At 35.0% G+C, this 18,697-nt stretch overlaps 1 protein-coding gene across 2 annotated transcripts in view; it reads left to right on the top strand.

The window, feature by feature from the left end:
* LOC123561436 (integumentary mucin C.1-like) overlaps nucleotides 1–7,853 on the top strand; it is a 46,532-nt gene extending 38,679 nt beyond the window's left edge. The window contains exons 4-6 of one of the 2 annotated variants that reach the window (XM_045353802.2): nucleotides 1,822–1,905; nucleotides 2,408–2,477; nucleotides 3,727–7,853. In XM_045353802.2, the coding sequence (XP_045209737.2) occupies nucleotides 1,822–1,905; nucleotides 2,408–2,477 (154 nt within the window). In that variant the 3' untranslated portion in view covers nucleotides 3,727–7,853. The remainder of the gene's footprint in view (nucleotides 1–1,821; nucleotides 1,906–2,407; nucleotides 2,478–3,726) is intronic. The other variant, XM_045353803.2, reaches the window with a different exon arrangement.
* Nucleotides 7,854–18,697: the final 10,844 nt, after the last annotated feature.

The raw sequence follows: 18,697 nt of genomic DNA, 5'->3' as shown, positions 1-18,697 counted from the left end.
GTGTTTTACCATAATACCGTACAAATTACATAAAACTGTCATCGATGAGTGCGGTAACAAGCCATTATAGATATATGTACTCAAAAGGCAGTATATTATCAGGTTATGTCAGCTCGTACTAATAGACCAGACGAGCCATACAAAACTTTGTCGAGCTCATGGGAAAATTGTTCTGTTGCAGCGTTAAAATGCTTTGAGTTTTCATTTTGTTATTTTTCATTTATATTCTTTTTAAAAGTAATACAGTATAACAGTATCAGGTTATCCTTACATAAAATCACGCAGTCTTTTTACAATCTTTTAATTAAAACATTGTTTTGTCATAATTTCTAAATTTGAGTTATGTCTACGTGTTGCCTATCTGCCATGAAATTGAAAAGAAAAAAAATGCCATTTCCTTCAATATTGTGGGGAAAAAAAGACACATTTTCCCAGAATATCACAAACTCATCTACTCTAGTATAAAGAGATAAAACATTTGGCATGATCATAGATCCTGTTTCTCATTGTTTTTTTTCTTCACATCTTGGTTGAATAATCACGTATTGCCTATTCGTTACATAAATCAGTAACTTTATATTTTTGCTATGTCTGATAGGCTATATTTAACAGGCTATTAATGTATGTCACATCGTTTAATTTAGCATCAAAATTCGTTAACAAATTCATTTTCTTTGAAGTGCAATATAATTCAAAATAATGCTGTTATTAAACATACTTGATGCTGATCTGTACTGACAGGTGTACGCGTAACGTCTGTTGTTTATATGGCATATGCACATAGTTTATGCTAAAACATATCCGGACACTAGACTAAGAATTGCCTATAAAACTGTTGGAAGAAAATATGAAATTATGCTTGATATTTTTTGGCTATGTTTAACAGGCTATATTAATTAGATTTAAGCAAAACTTGCCTTTGTCTAGACGGTCCGCCTTGCGTTTCACATGACACATGGTGTGCGTGAAAGTTTTCGAGTGAAATATATTTAAAAATCGCTTACACTGTGATATATAAATACATACATACATACATACATACATATATACAATCCTTACATACTGCTTGTATAGGAACATTAGAAATCATTATGATCTGTGGCTATCCAAACATGTGGTTAATGCGGGAAAAACAACACTGAAGACAAAATGACAAAAAGGAAAAAAAGATTTTTTTAAAAAGTAGACTACATTTATATATTAGACATGACTTGTAAAGTAAAAGAAGGAAATATCCTGATGTCAAGCCTATCATTATGATTTTGAATGATGTAAATGTTTTCTAGTCTGCACTCAAATGCCATACTAAGGCAAAAGTGCATACTTATAGTTTTATACACAAATTCTGCAAGAACTTTCTCAACACGAGTGATGTTGATTATAGTTATAGAAATAAGTCAGTATGTCAATAACCAATTCAAAATGAAACAAAAGATTCAGTGAAAGTTATTGATATAATATTGTGTGGTTATATTGTTTTTCGATGAGACTTTTGATTATACATAACCATATATAGCCAGTTTTTTCCCGCAACTCCCTGCAAGGCTAGACACATATAGTAGTTCGTATATAGTATGGTATGGTACGCTGCCAAGCAACTACAATAGCTACAACATTCATTCTAACTGTAGGTGGAGTACACGACAAAATGACAACCACATTGAATGATCTGACTCAGTGTGTCTAATGTAGACCTTGGTTAAAAATGTAATACCAAATTGCATACATTTCAGAATGTGCCCTTCTTAGAATTTCTAAACATTAAGCTGTATATCTACTGCGTCTTCTTTGTTCTTTTACAGTCGTATTTTATAATTTCAGACAAATAACTTTTAATGCCCGGTACAAGCGAGAACCTATCTACCATAACACGTGGTGGGGCAACAGTGTGGAATGGGTATACCGGTATGTTACAAAACTTTTATACTGACCGTTTTATTTCGAGTTGTTATTATCTAAAACCAGTTCACAACTTACGCGTTTCTTATCAGTTAAATAGCAATGAGTAGAGATTGAGGGCTAATAGACTACATAAAGTCTGTAGAGATACAGAAATCATAAAGTTTAATAATTTAGTTTCTTTATTTTCGGCTGTAAAATTGAAATCCTATTGTTCTACTGTCCTTAGCGCTCACTAGCCAGAAAAATATACATTTACGTACAGTATAGAAAGCTCTTATACAAAATACTTGTTCTTATATCAGGCTCATTTTACCTAAGCAGAGACGGTTATGACGTTTATAGTTCATGCAAGAATACAAACTTTGAAAATTAGTGTTTTTAATAACAGCTACAACGTACTTTAAACTTTGATGCAAGATTGGTTTTGTTATTTTTTTTCCCGAAATCATGACAAAACATAAAAAACAAAATCATGAAACAACATTAAAATGTCTCTGCCTTTCAGCACGGTGTATGAACCTGATGTGAAGTTTGTCGATAACTACCAGACACAATTAAACAATCGTATCTTTTAGGTATATTAGTCTCATAAGCCCTTTGGGCTTTGGAAATGTTGGTTTGGAGGACGTATTTCACAAAATCCAGAATTTTAATATCAGAATGTTCATGTTGTTTTGTAATAATTGTGTTGGCCTTATTTGTATGCTAGTAGTATTGCCAGATGCTTTTTTTTTCATCATCAGAACCTTTTATTAGAATGGGTTCTTGTGAAATCAGTGTGCAATTGCTTGTAAATGAAAGACATCTTTTAAATGCATTTTTTATTTCTATATATTTTAGATATTACGATAAAATAGATTGCATACTGTAATGTCACAGTATACATAAAATTTGCACTGCAAATCTGGAAAATTTAATTCATGTTGCTTTCGCATGGCTGATGTTGTCCACTTTGTGTGAATTTAAATAGAAATTTTATTTCGTTTTTTAGCTCACCTGAGCACGAACTGTGCTCAGGGTGAGCTTTTGTGATCGCCCTGTGTCCGTCGTCCGTCCGTCCGTCGTCAACAATGTGACTGTTAACACTCTAGAGGTCACAATTTTGGCGCAATCTTAATGGAACTTAGTCAGAATGTTACCCTCAATAAAATCTTGGACGAGTTCGATATTGGGTCATCTGGGGTCAAAAACTAGGTCACCAGGTCAAATAAAAGGAAACATTGTTAACATTCTAGAGATCACAATTCTGGTCCAATCTTAAACTTGATCAGAATGTTACGCTCAATAAAATCTTGAACGAGTTAGATATTGGGTTATCTGGGATCAAATCAAAGGTAAAGCTTGTTAACACACTAGATGCCACATTTATGACTATATCTTAATGAAACTTGGTCAGAATATTAACCTTGATGATCTTTAGGTCAAGTTCGAATCTGGATCATGTGGGGTCAAAAACTAGGTCACTAGGTCAAATTAAAGGAAAACCTAGTTGTTAACACTCTAGAGGCCACATTTATGACCATATCTTGATGATCTTTAGGTCAACAGGTCAGGTGAGCGATACAGGGCCTTCAAGGCCCTCTTGTTATTTCATTAGAAACTGTTTCCCAATTATATGTCTCTTGATTGACTTTATCATAAAATTGTATCTCATAATAAACCATTACATTTGAAACATTGATGACACACGTAAATTTCGCCATATGACCTAGATAACTGCAAGTTAGTAACGCATATAACATCGTATACCATTTACGTAAATTAACTTTCTTCTCTTTCAAACGATTTTTCTTCTCTAAATTTTACATTTACGCTTCTTTCCAGAACTGTCTATGATCCGGATGTAAGAATAGTAGATTTACATGGATGGAGAGGTTCAACTTGGTATGGATAAAGTCATCCGAAGTCATCCGAAGATATTTGTCAGAAACTATTTGTGATAAAAATGTCGACTTCCAATAGCAGGAGTGCCAAGGGTTAACATAATAATGTGTAGACAGTTATTATGGTGGCATATTTTTGCTGTAAAATATAGCCTGTTATGGTTCGCGAACATATTCGTGACAGTTAGATAAATATCGAGAAAAACTATCAGGTTATTTAGTTAATGTTTACTTTTTTTCAAGTAAGATAAATGGACAAAGAGTGCCCAGGTTTGCCACTAGTTAAGCTATATGAGCCGTGCCATGAGAAAACCAACATAGTGGGTGTGCGACCAGCATGGATCCAGACCAGCCTGCGCATCCGCGCAGTCTGGTCAGGATCCATGCTGTTCGCTAACAGTTTCTCCAATTCCAATAGGCTTTAAAAGCGAACAGCATGGAGCCTGACCAGACTGCGCGGATGCGCAGGCTGGTCTGGATCCATGCTGGTCGCACACCCACTATGTTGGTTTTCCCATGGCACGGCTCATATTTTCCTTCAACCATTAACTCATTTATTAGTAAAGATTCGCGTTTTCACGTAACTAAGTGGTTTACGCGAACAAATTATTGTTAGCAATTATTGGACAATCGGAATACTCTAAACAAATTCGCTTTTCCGAATACGTCTGTAACGAATCTTTTTGCGTCAACCACTTATATAATTACGTGAAAACAAGAATCTTAATAACATAAGATTCGTGCGGCTAGTAATTGAAAAAGCGACCTTGTCCAGGAAAAATGAATTAACTGGTGACGGTTCTGGCTGTTAGAGCTATTATTTGTGATAAGATATTTGAACTACTGGTGAAAAAGTCGCCGACTTAACTAGATATCTAGATACTTTTCTCAATGTTTATGCAGCTAACGCGACCAGTATAGGTTAGCTTACGACTGAACATACTACCATAAATAACATCTAGCGTAACTTGCTTTGAGCAAACGCTAGAACTCGTCTTATATTAAGGGTATATTAAAAGTATGTTTAAAAGTATATTTAAACTTTTAAACTTTTGAAAGAAATTGGCACACACAGTCCTACTTTGTTTTGGTGGTGGGAAAACGTGCTAAGTGTACACTCTTAACCAACTGAATTATTAACTGTAATTCCTTAATGCCTTCATTTGCATAAATACTTTCACACGTGAAACCCATAAAAATCTTAACAGATTCAAGTTGTCATCAAACAAGGTTAACACTATCATTTTCCAACATAATCATTTATTAAAGTATGTCAGTTATTGTTGAACTTTAGCGTGACCCTTAAGTTTTGACCACAGCCGTACGTCACTGTTTCGTATTTGTATGCAAATAGCAATTTTTCTTGTATTTATTACTATAATTTCCCGCGGTGAGGACACCTCATAACTCCTACTGTTCTATACATTTGAAACGTTTTAGCTCATCTGGGCACGACATGCTCGTGGTGAGCTTTTAGGATTTTTGGATGTCCGCCGTACGTCCGTCCGGCGTCCACAATTTCTTTAAAGAACATATCCTTTTCCAACATTAAGCCAGTTTCAACCACGCTTTACAAAAAATGTTCCTTGGGTGGTTCCCTTCAGATTCCTTTAAATCTAGGTCATCCATACAGAATTCTGGTGCCACGGCAACCAGATGGAAAAAAACTTTTAAAATCTTCTGAGAAACCGCTGTCCCGATTTTGAAGTAATTTCACAGAAATGTTCCTTGGGTGACCCCCAACCAAATCCCTTCAAATTGTTCTGTTTTTTTAAAACACATGGCTGCGAGCGGCGATACTGTTTTTCCTTATATAGCTTTATGGAAAACATTGAAAATCCTTTCTCTGAAACTGTTCGCCCGATTTGAAATTAATTTAACAGCAATGTTCCTTGGGTGAGCTTATACCGAACTGCTTCAGACGCCGAAGCTAGTTCTCCTTCAGTAAGGATGTATTTAAAACTGTGAAAATCTCTTAAACTGCTGGCTCGAACTGAAATAATTTCACAGGAATTTTCCTTGGGTGACCCTTTACTAAATCTGCAGTATACTAAGTTGCGTTAATAATATGCATGGCTGCTAGTGGGTTGGGCTGTTTTTTCCCTATATGCCTATATGGAAAACTTTTAAAATTTTCTCCTCTCAAACCGCCTGCCCGATTTGAAAATAATTTGACGGCAATGTTGCTTGGGTGACCTTCAAAATTTCTTCAAACTATGTTGATTTATTGAGAAAAAAAACATGGCCTCCTGGAGGCGGGGCTAGTTTTTTCCTATGTGACTATATGGACAATTTTGAAAATTTAAAAGCAGTTTTACAGCAATGCATCTTTGGTGACTCGCTAAATGCCTTAAAATAATTCTGTTTCGTTAAAAAACATGACCGCCAGAGGCCGCGGTTAATTTTTCCCTATTAGGCTACTTGGAAAACTAAAATAGCTGGCCCGATTTTAAAATATTTTAACAGCATTATTCCTTGTTCCAAAATTATAAAATGTCTGAGACTTCCAATTCAAAAAAAGTACAGGGAACTTACTGGGAATAATGTATACCTGAAAACAGGGAAATGTCCGTTCTGATTGGTCAGTAATGTCAACGAACCAAAGGAGTGATTTGTTTTGAAAAGTGAGCCGTGTTAGTGGGTTTAAAGTATTTCATTACACATTTTGACAATATTTGCAGATTTGCAGCATCTGATGTCTATTGAAATTAGTTTCAGGAAACAGGTTTCTGTGTGATGTAAACAGGGGGTCATATCATTCACGCGAGAAATACTCAAATAAAATATCGCTATTCATATATTTTTCGTTCTTGATTTTGGTGGATCTAAGATAGTTCTTGAATAAAATGTGACAAGATATATATATATATATATATGTTTCGATTCATCGAAGGAGGTACACGCCATAATGTTATAATGGAATACTCTAGTGTAAAACAATTGGTAATCTCTAGCCTTAATCCAGCTGTGTAATCCATCATGGCCCTTTTGTTTGATATTTCGACGGATTGAAAAGCTCTGTATTAGCAAGTGCGGAATGTTTTCATTTCCTTTCTTTACAAGTTAAAAATCAGGAAAAAACTTGCTGCACTTGTTTGTCACTTATTATTTTCTGAATGTGAGTATTTATGGATGCGACTTAATACTTATATTAAAAGTTGATATATTTTTTAATATACCACAGCATTTGCCAAATTTCCCATTTAAGCGGGAATGTAGATAATTTATGTATGTTCTGTAACTTTGTTAACCTATCCGCCTGGTTGGTGTACTGTTATTTTGTCACAATGATATAAAACCATTAATTAATGAATTTGTTAATTTATATTTGGTAGCATAGATAGGGCCTATATAGGGGGAATGTTTTGTGTTACATGCTACAATTTGTACATAAAAATATTTGTGTAATTCATGTACTAAATTTAATAAGTTGTCTTTCTTGGTTGCAGAGGGAGATCTTGTATTGGAATTTTGAAGTCTGAATTCTATGTGTATATAACTTATAAAAGAGGGTTTTTCTTGCATTTTGATAAAGAACTGTAATAAATCTGAAATAATATGTAAAAATGAACATTCTTACAATTAGTCACCGGTATGAGATCCCAGACGACCACATTAGACTACTCTTACAAGCAAAATCCGAATCGTTTTATTGAAAACTTCTTATTTTCGTGTATTTTAACTTTAATAATTATAGTGGTGTATTCAGATTTAATGCATCTGTTTTTTAAAAAAAGAACGTTGCTTTTTTTTTTAAAGTATTGGTACTATTCACATGACATTGGCAAATGAGGTGAATTGTCTGAGCTTTTCAGGGACATTAAATTTGCCCAAAAATGAGGAAAAACACATTTAAGATAACTTATAACTTTAATTGAGAATACAACTGTAAGCAATATGGAACTTTAATAGGAGTGTTTCTTTCGTTTTTACTGTTTTGAATTTATTACTGTAAGTGGAAATAAATTACCTCTGATTCAGTATATAGCAAACTTTACATTTCCATATTGTTCTTATGATATTGTTATGTTTTTCGCATAAATTAAAATAAAGTAAAAATTAAATCTACAGTTATGTTGTCCTTCATTCTATTTATGGAAATATTTTCACTTAATTTGCATAATTTCGTCATGATTTACAGCACTGACATATTTCCTAGCAACAAAGACCATAATTATTTTATTTTGCCATGAAACGGCTTAATGAGAAATAGAACTGACAGATGTGGCAAAATAGAATTTTGGAAATAAAAATATTTGATTTAATACCTGAAAGTCTCGTAATTTTAATGTCATGAACATTGTACTTTTATATTAAAAGATACAGATTAATTAATGTCACATTTAGAACATGGATTTTTAAACAAACTCGATCAAATATTGGAACGAAAATTTCTAAATTGTAAATTACATAAAATATGACATAAAATGTAGTAAGTTCATAAAACAAGAGGGCCAAGATGGCCCTAGGTCGCTCACCAGAGAAACACACCATAACAGTGTAAACATGTTTGACCTAAGGATTTCATGGAAACAAATATTCTGGCCAATTTTCATTAGAATTGGACCAGAAATATGGTCTCTTGAGTTTAAACAAGTATTTTATTTGATATGACCTAGTGACCTAGTTTTTGATGCCAGATGACCCATATTCAGATTTGACGTAGATTCCATCAAGGCAATCATACTGACCAAATTTCATGAAGATCTATTGAAAAATACAGCCTCTATCGCATACACAAGGTTTTACTTTGATTTGACCTAGTGACCTAGTTTTTGACCCCAGACGACCCATCAACTAGACTGACCTAGATTTCATCAGTGCAATCATTCTGACCAAATTTCATGAAGTTCAATTGAAAAATACAGCCTTTATCACATACACAAGGTTTTTCTTTGATTTGACCTAGTGACCTAGTTTTGACCCCAGATGACCCATATTCCAACCCGCCCTAGATTTTATCAAGGCAATCATTCTGACCAAAATTCATGAAGATCAATTGAAAAATACACCCCTATCGCATAAACAAGGTTTTTCTTTGATTTGACCTAGTGACCTAGTTTTTGATCCCAGATGACCCATTTTCAAACTTAGCCTAGATTTCATTAAGGTAATTATTCTGACCAAATTTCATGAAGATCAGTTGAAAAATATAGCCACTATCGCATACACAAGTTTTTCTTTGATTTGACCTAGTGACCTAGTTTTTGACCCCAGATGACCCATTTTCGAATTCGGCCTAGATTTCACCAAGATAACCATTCTGACCAAAATTCATGAAGATCATTGAAAAATACAGTGTCTATCGCATACACAAGTTTTTTTCCTTGATTTGACCTAGTGACCTAGTTTTTGGTCTAGATTTCATCAAGGTAATCATTCTGACCAAATTTCATGAAGATCAGTTGAAAAATACAGCCTCTATCGCATACACAAGCTAAATGTTGACGGACGACAGACGACAGACGCCGGACATTGATGATCAGAGCTAAAAATAAAGAGGTGCAATCTCGAAAGCTCATCTGTTTTAGTTAGTTTCTCAGTGTCTTGTTAATTGGGACAAGCCGAATACCTGATTAGTTTACGGTTTCGACGTATCTACTTATGAATCCTAAATATTTTGTTTGTTTAGGTGGGTTTTAATGCACAACCATACAATTCAGGTTATATAGGAACTTTCCAGCATAAAATGGCGAAGAAGACCGAAGATGCCACTATGGAAAAATATTATCAAAGGAAGGGATGTCACTTAGCTAGAACCACCTACCTTCCAGCAACCAAGCTGCTTCCTCACACGACAACCCGAGTAAGGCTCGAACCCATTAATGTTAGGGACAAGTGATTCCAGGTCAGCGACCTTATGTACTCAGCCACGGAGGTTTAGAATCCAAAACTTGACTCGAGAAATGAATGTGTAAACTGATAAAATGACTTTATGAGCTTATTTGCTAAAAATGTAGACACTGTCGTATGTTCTATAGAAAATACAGCGACTAATCCCGTTAACCAGGGGTGGTATAGTTAGCAAACAAATAAATCATGTCACCTAGGGCTCTCTGGTAATTTGAGCTTGAGTAATTGGTTTTCACTGTACCTATATTTCTCAAACATATTGTATATTATAAAGCTTATAAAAACAAGAAAATTAAAAACAAAAGTGGATAGCTTACATAATAGTAAATAGAACAGGAAATACAGACGATACTTATTTATAGCATGTATTTTTGTACTTTAAAATTCCCTTAAAATGACAGCTCTCAGCTTGAATATTTCAGTCTTGCAAAAACAGGAAAATGCAGTCAACAACAAAAGGCCAGGCAATTATTTCTCTTCAAAGTTTAATCTGAAGTAAGTCGACAAGATAATTTCCATATTCATTTCAGCCAGTAACAATGCAACTTTATCTAGGTCGAGAAATTCAACATTATCTGAATTTGAGAAAATAACACGTTAGCTTAAAGTGGTTCATTCTTACGCACCACGGCGTCTCATATGAGGGGTGTCTCCATAAAATTTGAATGTTGCTGAAAAACAAAAATAAAATATACTTCAGTTACAAGTGCATTTCTTTCTCTTCTAAAGACAGCAAACCGTTTTTTTTTTGCTATTGCTACACCACTTAATTTACATAAAAGTTATTATAGATTATTCACTGGTCCCTAATATAACCATAGGGATCCGTCACGTGCTATGATAGAGGGGAAAAAATTATGATTGAGGGGCTTTTTTTTTGTTTAAAATGTTTCTTAGATGAAAATTCAAGAACTTATATGTGAAAAAAAATCGTCCATAAATAGCATAAATATAAACAAGGGGTGGAACATGGCCAATTTCGATCTTGTCAACTACCTTCTTGTACCCCATTCTATCGCGCCACATATTTGTAATATCCGACTCATAACCACTGCATTACATGAGCAAAGGCTCACTCTAACTGAAAATGTATACATTTCCCACCTTAAAATGTTCAACAAAGCCGTAATTTATAATTTTATATATGCCGACACAGCCGTGTTTTCATCTTGGACACACAGTCGTAAAATATAAACACGATCATGTCCAGGTGTAAGATGCAATAAATAGCCGTTGAACGTGGTGAAACAAGTTATGGTTCTTAAGAATGATAATAAATACACTAACTGCAAACATTTACACACCTCGGAAAGCTCTATCGGTGAAGAATTCGTGTATTTTTATCATTTCTAACAAACACTTCTTCTTTTCCGTCCATGACACTAGAAATGTCACATGATCATTTTTTGTATCAGTCATCCAGTCAGAACACAGGTTTCATGAACAGTGTTTGACGATTGTCATGTGATATCAACATGCCGAGAAATGATAGAAAATAGAGCGAGAAAGACTAAATACACGAATTCTTCGTCGATAGAGCTTTCCGAGGTGTGTAAATGTTTGCAGTTAGTGTATTTATTATCATTATTAAGAACCATAACTTGTTTCACCACGTTCTACGGCTGTTTATTGCATTTTTTATCCCCCCGCCAAAGGCGAAGGGGATATTAGAAATGCTCTCCGTCCGTGCGTCCGTCCGTCCGTGCGTCCGCAACGATCTTTGTCCGGAGCATAACTCCAAAAGTACTGGAGGGATTTTCTTCAAACTTCATACACTGATAGAACACATTGGGAGGAAGTGCAGTGTGCAAGAACAATAACTCTACCTTGCCTATTTTTTGAGTTATTCCCCTTTATCTTATTTTCTTAAAAAAATTTGTCCGGAGCATAATTCCAAAAGTACTGGAGGGATTTTCTTCAAACTTCATACACTGATAGAACACATTGGGAGGAAGTGCAGTGTGCAAGAACAATAACTCTACCTTGCCAATTTTTTGAGTTATTCCCCTTTATCTTATTTTCTTGAAAAATTTTGTCCAGAGCATAACTCCAAAAGTACTGGAGGGATTTTCTTCAAACTTCATACACTGATAGAACACATTGGGAGGAAGTGCAGTGTTCAAGAACAATAACTCTGCCTTGCCTTTTTATTGAGTTATTCCCCTTTATCATATTTTCTTAAAAAAATTTGTCCGGAGCATATCTTTTTCATGCATGCAGGGATTTTGATATATCTTGGGGCTGTGACTAAATACCACACTGGCCATAGCTTTCGCAGAAGCGGTGGTTCCAACGCAGCGGCGGTGGAGGATTCGTCGCAGAAGCGGTGGAGAAATATGGCCGACTGTCTACATTTATGCTGTCATCGGTACGTTTTCTAATGGCATTTTCACGTTTGACTGAAAACAACCAGTGAGACAGGAGCCCACATGTGTACTCTTCTTACCAGAAACACTTGTTCCGTGCAATTCTTTGTCATTAATGTAAACACTTCTGTACAGTTTGACGAGGGACTGCCGTTTTTGCAGAATTCGCATTAAAAATGGTAAAATCTTGTACAGAACGACCCCTGAGCACGTTTGCAGCAAATCGTAAGTACGGTCCTGTCAAGCAAAAACTATTTCTCCGTAACAGGTGAATTTTCATTACACGCATATGAAAAAATCGACCAAAAATGATTCCAACGCAGTGTGCGGTGGATACAATTCCAACGCATTACGGTGTATCTTGTTTCTTTAATATTCGTTCTGGACTTTTAACTTAAGTAAACAGCATTTTCATGGGATTTTGATAGGGGTAGGTCCATGAAATCACTTTGACATCAGCAACAGAAACTTAATGTTTAGTAAACTAATCATATACTATTGATTTGCACTTCAGTTCTGTTGTGCACACACGAAAATCTTTATTTTAAACTATAATTATTTTACTAAATCAACTGCCAAATAATAAAGGCATGTTCTTTCGTACTAAATACACCCCCAATTATGATTATTGATATTAAAGTATGAAGGTTTTCTTCATTTTCCTTTTCCCTTATTATATACAAAATATCAACTGACAATTTCGAACTTATCTAATACAAACTGACAGGGTTTCTGCTGTCCCTTTGTTTTGGCCACATAATATCGAATTCGGGTTTGCATTGGAGTGGGGGTGGGGGAGTATTCTCCAACACACTGCACATGCTGCAACCATTTGTCATTTTTATAAGTTTTTAATCATGTTTTAGCATATTTAAGTATGTTCCCAGCTACAATTTTTCTTCAGTTTTTATAATAAGAATAACTGAAATGAGTTTTTCTTGATTCCTTGCCGTCCTCTTGGCACTAGAACAAGGAGTTAAAGGTCTCTTAATATGTTTGATTGGTGCTGTGACAGTTTTCAGAGGAATATGAAGTTTTTGTCTTTCATTTTTTGTAACATTTCTTTCTGCTTGTCCGTTGTTAGTGATTTGTACTCTGTTTCTCCGTTTATCTTTCAATGTTAAACTTAAACTTAGAATCATCAAGATAAACATTACTGAAGATAAGGCCATGAATGTGGCATATGGCGTTAACAGGCTTTTCTTTTCATTTGACCTGGTAACCTAGTTTTTGACCCTACATAACAAAGTTTCGAACTTGACCTAGAGATTATTAAGATAAAAATTCCATGCACAGTGTGTCTAATCATGTGATCGCGCTACATCATTTTGAGCTCGAAAGTGAAAGTACAAAGGTAAACAAAAATTGAAAATCAGGGCGTATTTTTTTAAATCTATATATTGTGTTTATATCGTGCATATGATTCGAAACCTATTTGAAAGAGCTATCCCCACGGTTTCCCCACCAAAGGCTTTTTGTTTTAATGCTATTCCTGTTCAGTTGACTTGCACATTGAGCGCACACTGTCGAAAGTGGTTGAACAGGAATAGTGTTAAAACGAGAAGGTTTTGGGGGGACAATTGTAGTACCGGGGCTAGCACTTTCAAATAGGTTCCGAACGATGTACATGATATTAACACAATATATTGAGTAATAAACTTACGCCCTGATTTATTATTTTTGTTTACGTTTCCACTTTCACATTCGGGCTCAAATTTAAATCCCGTAGCGCGATCATGTAATTGGACATACATATATGCAAGTATGTATCAAATCCAAGCATAAATGAAACCTTATATATGACTGAGAGGGCCAGAATAGAAATTTTTCCTCTTTCAGGGGTAGTATCTCTTGCAATCTGACTAAAGTACATATTCTATTACGCTACGCTTAGAATCTGAACACGAGCTATTGATAAACTCGTTCTGACGACCCTTCCGCAAGCCAATCAAAAGCTCAGTTACAACATTCTGCAAGCCTTGGTTTTTGATATCTACAATTCTTATGTCGTAAGAGGTCGGATAGCCGGTTAGCTCAGTCGGTAGAGCACTTGCTCTGTTAGCGAGGGTCCCGGGTTCGTACCTTGGACTGACTGCAAATCTTTCTTACTCTTTGACATTCGAACAAGTCGTCAGATTGGTTAAAATAAAAATAGATTTGCGAAAATAAAAATAGCAATATTGGAAATCCAAAACATACAGAAGACAAATGTGAATGGTTTGTTCTCAGATCTTCGTTTAGAAAATCAGGTACTTTAGTCAGATTGTATCTCTTGAAAATATGATGGAATCTAGCTGGTTTTCAATAGGAACCGAGATCTTACTGTGACTTAATTTGTGTGTAAATGCAGTTAAAGTCGAAAGTAAAATGTCATGGCCATGATGTTCATAAGGTGAACATTTTGCTCCTTCAGGAATTAAAATCTGTTGAAAATCAGACCTCTATCGTGTTCAAAAGAAATTGTGGACAGACGACGGACAGACAGACAACTGACGGACGACGGACGAAGGGCAATCAAATAATCTCATCTTGTCACTAAGAAAAAAATCTAAACTTTCTCCTTGACACTTTAAGATGCTGTGGTAAACGTCTAAAAATAAAAGGATATTGTTGAAGAAGAGGTAAATTAGCCTACTTGTAAAAAGTCTTAACTCCAGTAATACAGCTGCTCAATGGCATTTTGTTAAGGTATGCTACATATTAGTAATTGTATTTAGTCAAGTTAGTTTATCATGCGATGCAGAGGTCGCATGTGATCAAATTAGAAAATTAATATTGTCACTTGATATTATGTATTTACGGATGTGCAAATCGATGTCATATTTATTCTACACTTTCAGTTTCTGCTGCTATCAAATGTCAAAGTGATTTCATGGCCCTACCGAATCAAAATTCTGGGAAAATGCTGTTTATTCCAATTTAAAGTCAATAGCGAACATTAAAGAAACAAGATCCACCGTAATGCGTTGCAACTGTACCCACCGCACACTGCGTTGGAATGATTTTTGGTTGACCATTTTGTATGCTTGCAATGAAAAATCGCCGATTACGGAGAAAAAGTTTTTGATTGACAGTGTCATACTTACATTTTGATGCAAACGTGCTCAGGGGTTGTTTTGTACAAGATTTTACCATTTATGATATAAATTCTACAAAAACGGCAGTCCCTCGTCAAACTGTACAGAAGTGTTTACATTAATGACAAAGAATTGCACGGAACAAGTGTTTGTGGCTGGTAGAATACACATGTGGGCTCCTGTCTCACTGGTTGTTTTCAGTCAAACGTGAAACACTCGTTAGAAAAAGTACCGATGAAAGCGTAAATATAGTCAATCGGCCATATTTCTCCACCGCTTCTGCGACGAATCCTCCACCGCCAATGCGTTGGAACCACCGCTTCTGCGAAAGCTATGGCCAGTGTGAATACAGAGTTGGTGCGCCCGTGATATATTACAGACTCCGGTATATACCGGATTAACTAAATTTGAACAAAAACACCTTTAATTTATATATTTTGTAACCATGGTGATTCTAACCCTAACCTTTAGTCAGTATATTATGCACATTATACACTAAATGCGTGCGGACATGCAAAAAAATGAGTATTTTTGCCGTGCGTTCCATTTGATAATAATTCCGCGCATGCGCAGAACTACTGCACCAACTCTGCAAAGAGAAACATTCATATCTTGGCACAAATGTTCACCACCACGAGGCGGAGTGTCAAGCGTAAGAACCAGGTCCCTAGGTCTAAGGTCAAGGTCACACTTAGAGGTCAAAGGATACAAAAATAAAAACCTTGTCCGGAGCATTTCTTCTTCATGCATAGAGGGGTTTTGATATAACTTGGCACAAATGTTCACCACCACGAGACAGAGTGTCATGCGCAAGATCCAGGTCCCTAGGTCTAAGGTCAAGGTCACACTTAGAGGCCAAAGGTCAGATACAAGAATGACTTTGTCCGAAGCATTTCTTCTTCATGCATGGAGGGATTTTGATGTAACTTGGCATAATTATACACCATCATGAGACGAAGTGTCATGCGCAGTTCCCTTCTTTAGAATTACTTCCCTTTGTTGTTACTTTAAATAGCTTTTATTGTAACTTTTTCATTACTAGTCGTAGGGAAAAATCGAGACCACTTTTCTGTAGTACAACATGCATGCTACATCCAATTTTGAGGTGTATTTTGACCAATCTCTAACCTGGTAAAGATTTTTGTGTGGACTTACTTTTTTTTTTCTTTTAAGATTAACTTCCCTTAGTTGTTACTATAAATAACTTACATTGTAACATTTTTATAATTGACCATAGGGAAAAAACAAGACTACTTTTCTGTGGTACAACATAGATGTTACTTTCCAATTTTAGGTGTATTTTAAGATATCTCTACCTGGTAAGGAGGTTTCTTGTGGACTTAGAAAAACAAAAGACTTACAATGATTACTAAACAACCACAAAATTAAAATTCCATTTGCAAATACAGCTGCTAGAGTAAAGAAATTTGCTGTGACGGGCATATATTGTGACATTCTGGCACTCTTGTTCCCTGTTAGCTTTCCATTCATTCTTTTTACAGTAGCCATATAGAAAAACATCATAGCTATACTGTTCATTAAAATTAATAAAATTTAGCAGTAAACCACCTCACTACTGACTTATTCTTTCTTCCACATCTTTAAAACCTCTGATGCGGACCACATCTAAACGGTTCTTCAAAGCTTTCCCCAAAATTAATACTTTCAGACACTAACTTGCCAGGAACTTTAGCCTTCAATTATAATATACCCGGCGGGGGGATTGGCCATGTCTAACATGGCTCTTGTACACCTGGACATGATCGTGTTTATATTTTACGACTGTGTGTCCAAGATGAAAACACGGCTGTGTCAGCATATATAAAGTTATAAATTACGGCTTTGTTGAACATTTTAAGGTGGGAAAAGTATACTTTTTCAGTTAGAGTGAGCCTTTGCTCATGTAATTCAGTGGTTATGAGTCGGATATTACAAATATGTGGCGCGATAGAATGGAGAACAAGAAGGTAGTTGACAAGATCGAAATTGGCCATGTTCCACCCCTTGTTTAAATGGCAGTGGCTAGAGAACCGGAATTTTAAATTTTAAAAATTAATTTTCTGATATTTTTATGTCTTTTTTAAATAAGCTGATGTTCTAAATGTTTTAATGCTCTGAAATAATTATATTGTTGCCATTTTCTGAAATGCACTTTGTGCGATATATTTTATTTAGTTAATGTAAAATGCTATAATGTCGAAGTACATTAAGTATGAAAGTCATTTAAATAAAGTTGAAAACTTATACTTTATTCTATATGTAATCTTATTGCAGACATTTTTTTGAAGAAATGTCCTTCCAGCCAAAAAATAGTTTGGTGAATTAATTTTAAAGTTTCAAATGAACTAAATGTTCGGGCATGTGTATTGGTTAAAGTTTTTTTTATGTAGTAGCTCTATTAATCCCTTTGTCAATTGACACGCAAATAACAATAATGTGCATCTTCCAAATATCATAAGACCCTGAAGGCATACATCAAACGGATAAGAGAGGAAATTACCATAAGGCCCCAAAGGGGTACATCAGAGGGATAAAACAGGAAATCAATCTATTAAAAAGTGATAGTCATTAGGAACTGGTCAAAACTGATTTTCATCAATAAACCACATACTGATTGGTTTCAATAGTGATTTATGACTGGAATGAATGCTTTAATTTTGTGGTATGTGGAAGCAGTCAGTTGTGACAGTCTAACAATTAACAAAAAAAATGGATATTGAAAACTACAAGATATGTCTTACATTATTCTAGACAAAGCATGCAAATTATCGTTCTCAGTTTTAAATAATTGACAAAACAGAGATCAGTATTTTTTTAGTATTTTCGTAATTGGAAGTCATCAATTTATTAATACGTCCTGGCTTTTCGTAAAAAAGAAACTAGCATGCAGTTATTATATATATCATTTTATCTCCGCGTGTAACACAGTAGCTCTGGATGTCATATTACATTTAAAACAATTGTAACATATAAAAAACCGCTTTGTGTTCTAAATGCTAGTGTGATCCTGATACCCTTCTCCAGTATTTACGCATAATGTGCGGTACGCCTATAGTGCGCAATGGAAGTAAAGTGCGCAATGGTGCGAAATGGAAGTAAAGTGCGCAATGGAGTCAATTTTTTTATTGCGTCGATTATTGGGTAAACTTGCTGGCTATAGTTAATGGAAACGTTCCAAGAAATGAAAATGGCACACAAGCAGCATATATTTGTGCTAATTCAAATTTTTGTTGCAATGGAGGTGAAGTGCGCTAAGAACCTTTTTAGGAGCGATGTTCAAATATTTAGAAAATACTCATAGTTGTATGTTTAAAATTGTTTGAAAGATTTTATTTACTCTCGGTAAATGCTATTGCAATAAAATGATAGATGTATCATAATTATAATTATAGTTATATCTATCATTAATAATAACCCTTATAATTCAATCAATTTTATTGTATAGTCGTTGTATACGAACGATTATTATTGTGTAAACTTGTTTGAAATAATGGAATTGTCGTGAAAAATCTTTAAAAAAGGCACATAACAGATGTTTGAGCTAAATCACTGACACGCAATGGAGGCAAAGTGCGCAATGGAAACATTCTATTAGGAGTGATAACTTGAATTAAAA

The sequence above is a fragment of the Mercenaria mercenaria genome, chromosome 10 (assembly GCF_021730395.1).
Source record: "Mercenaria mercenaria strain notata chromosome 10, MADL_Memer_1, whole genome shotgun sequence".
In the NCBI taxonomy this organism is placed as follows: domain Eukaryota; kingdom Metazoa; phylum Mollusca; class Bivalvia; order Venerida; family Veneridae; genus Mercenaria; species Mercenaria mercenaria.
The sequence above is the reverse complement of the archived record's forward strand: the minus strand, read 5'-3'. Positions and strand labels throughout refer to the sequence as shown.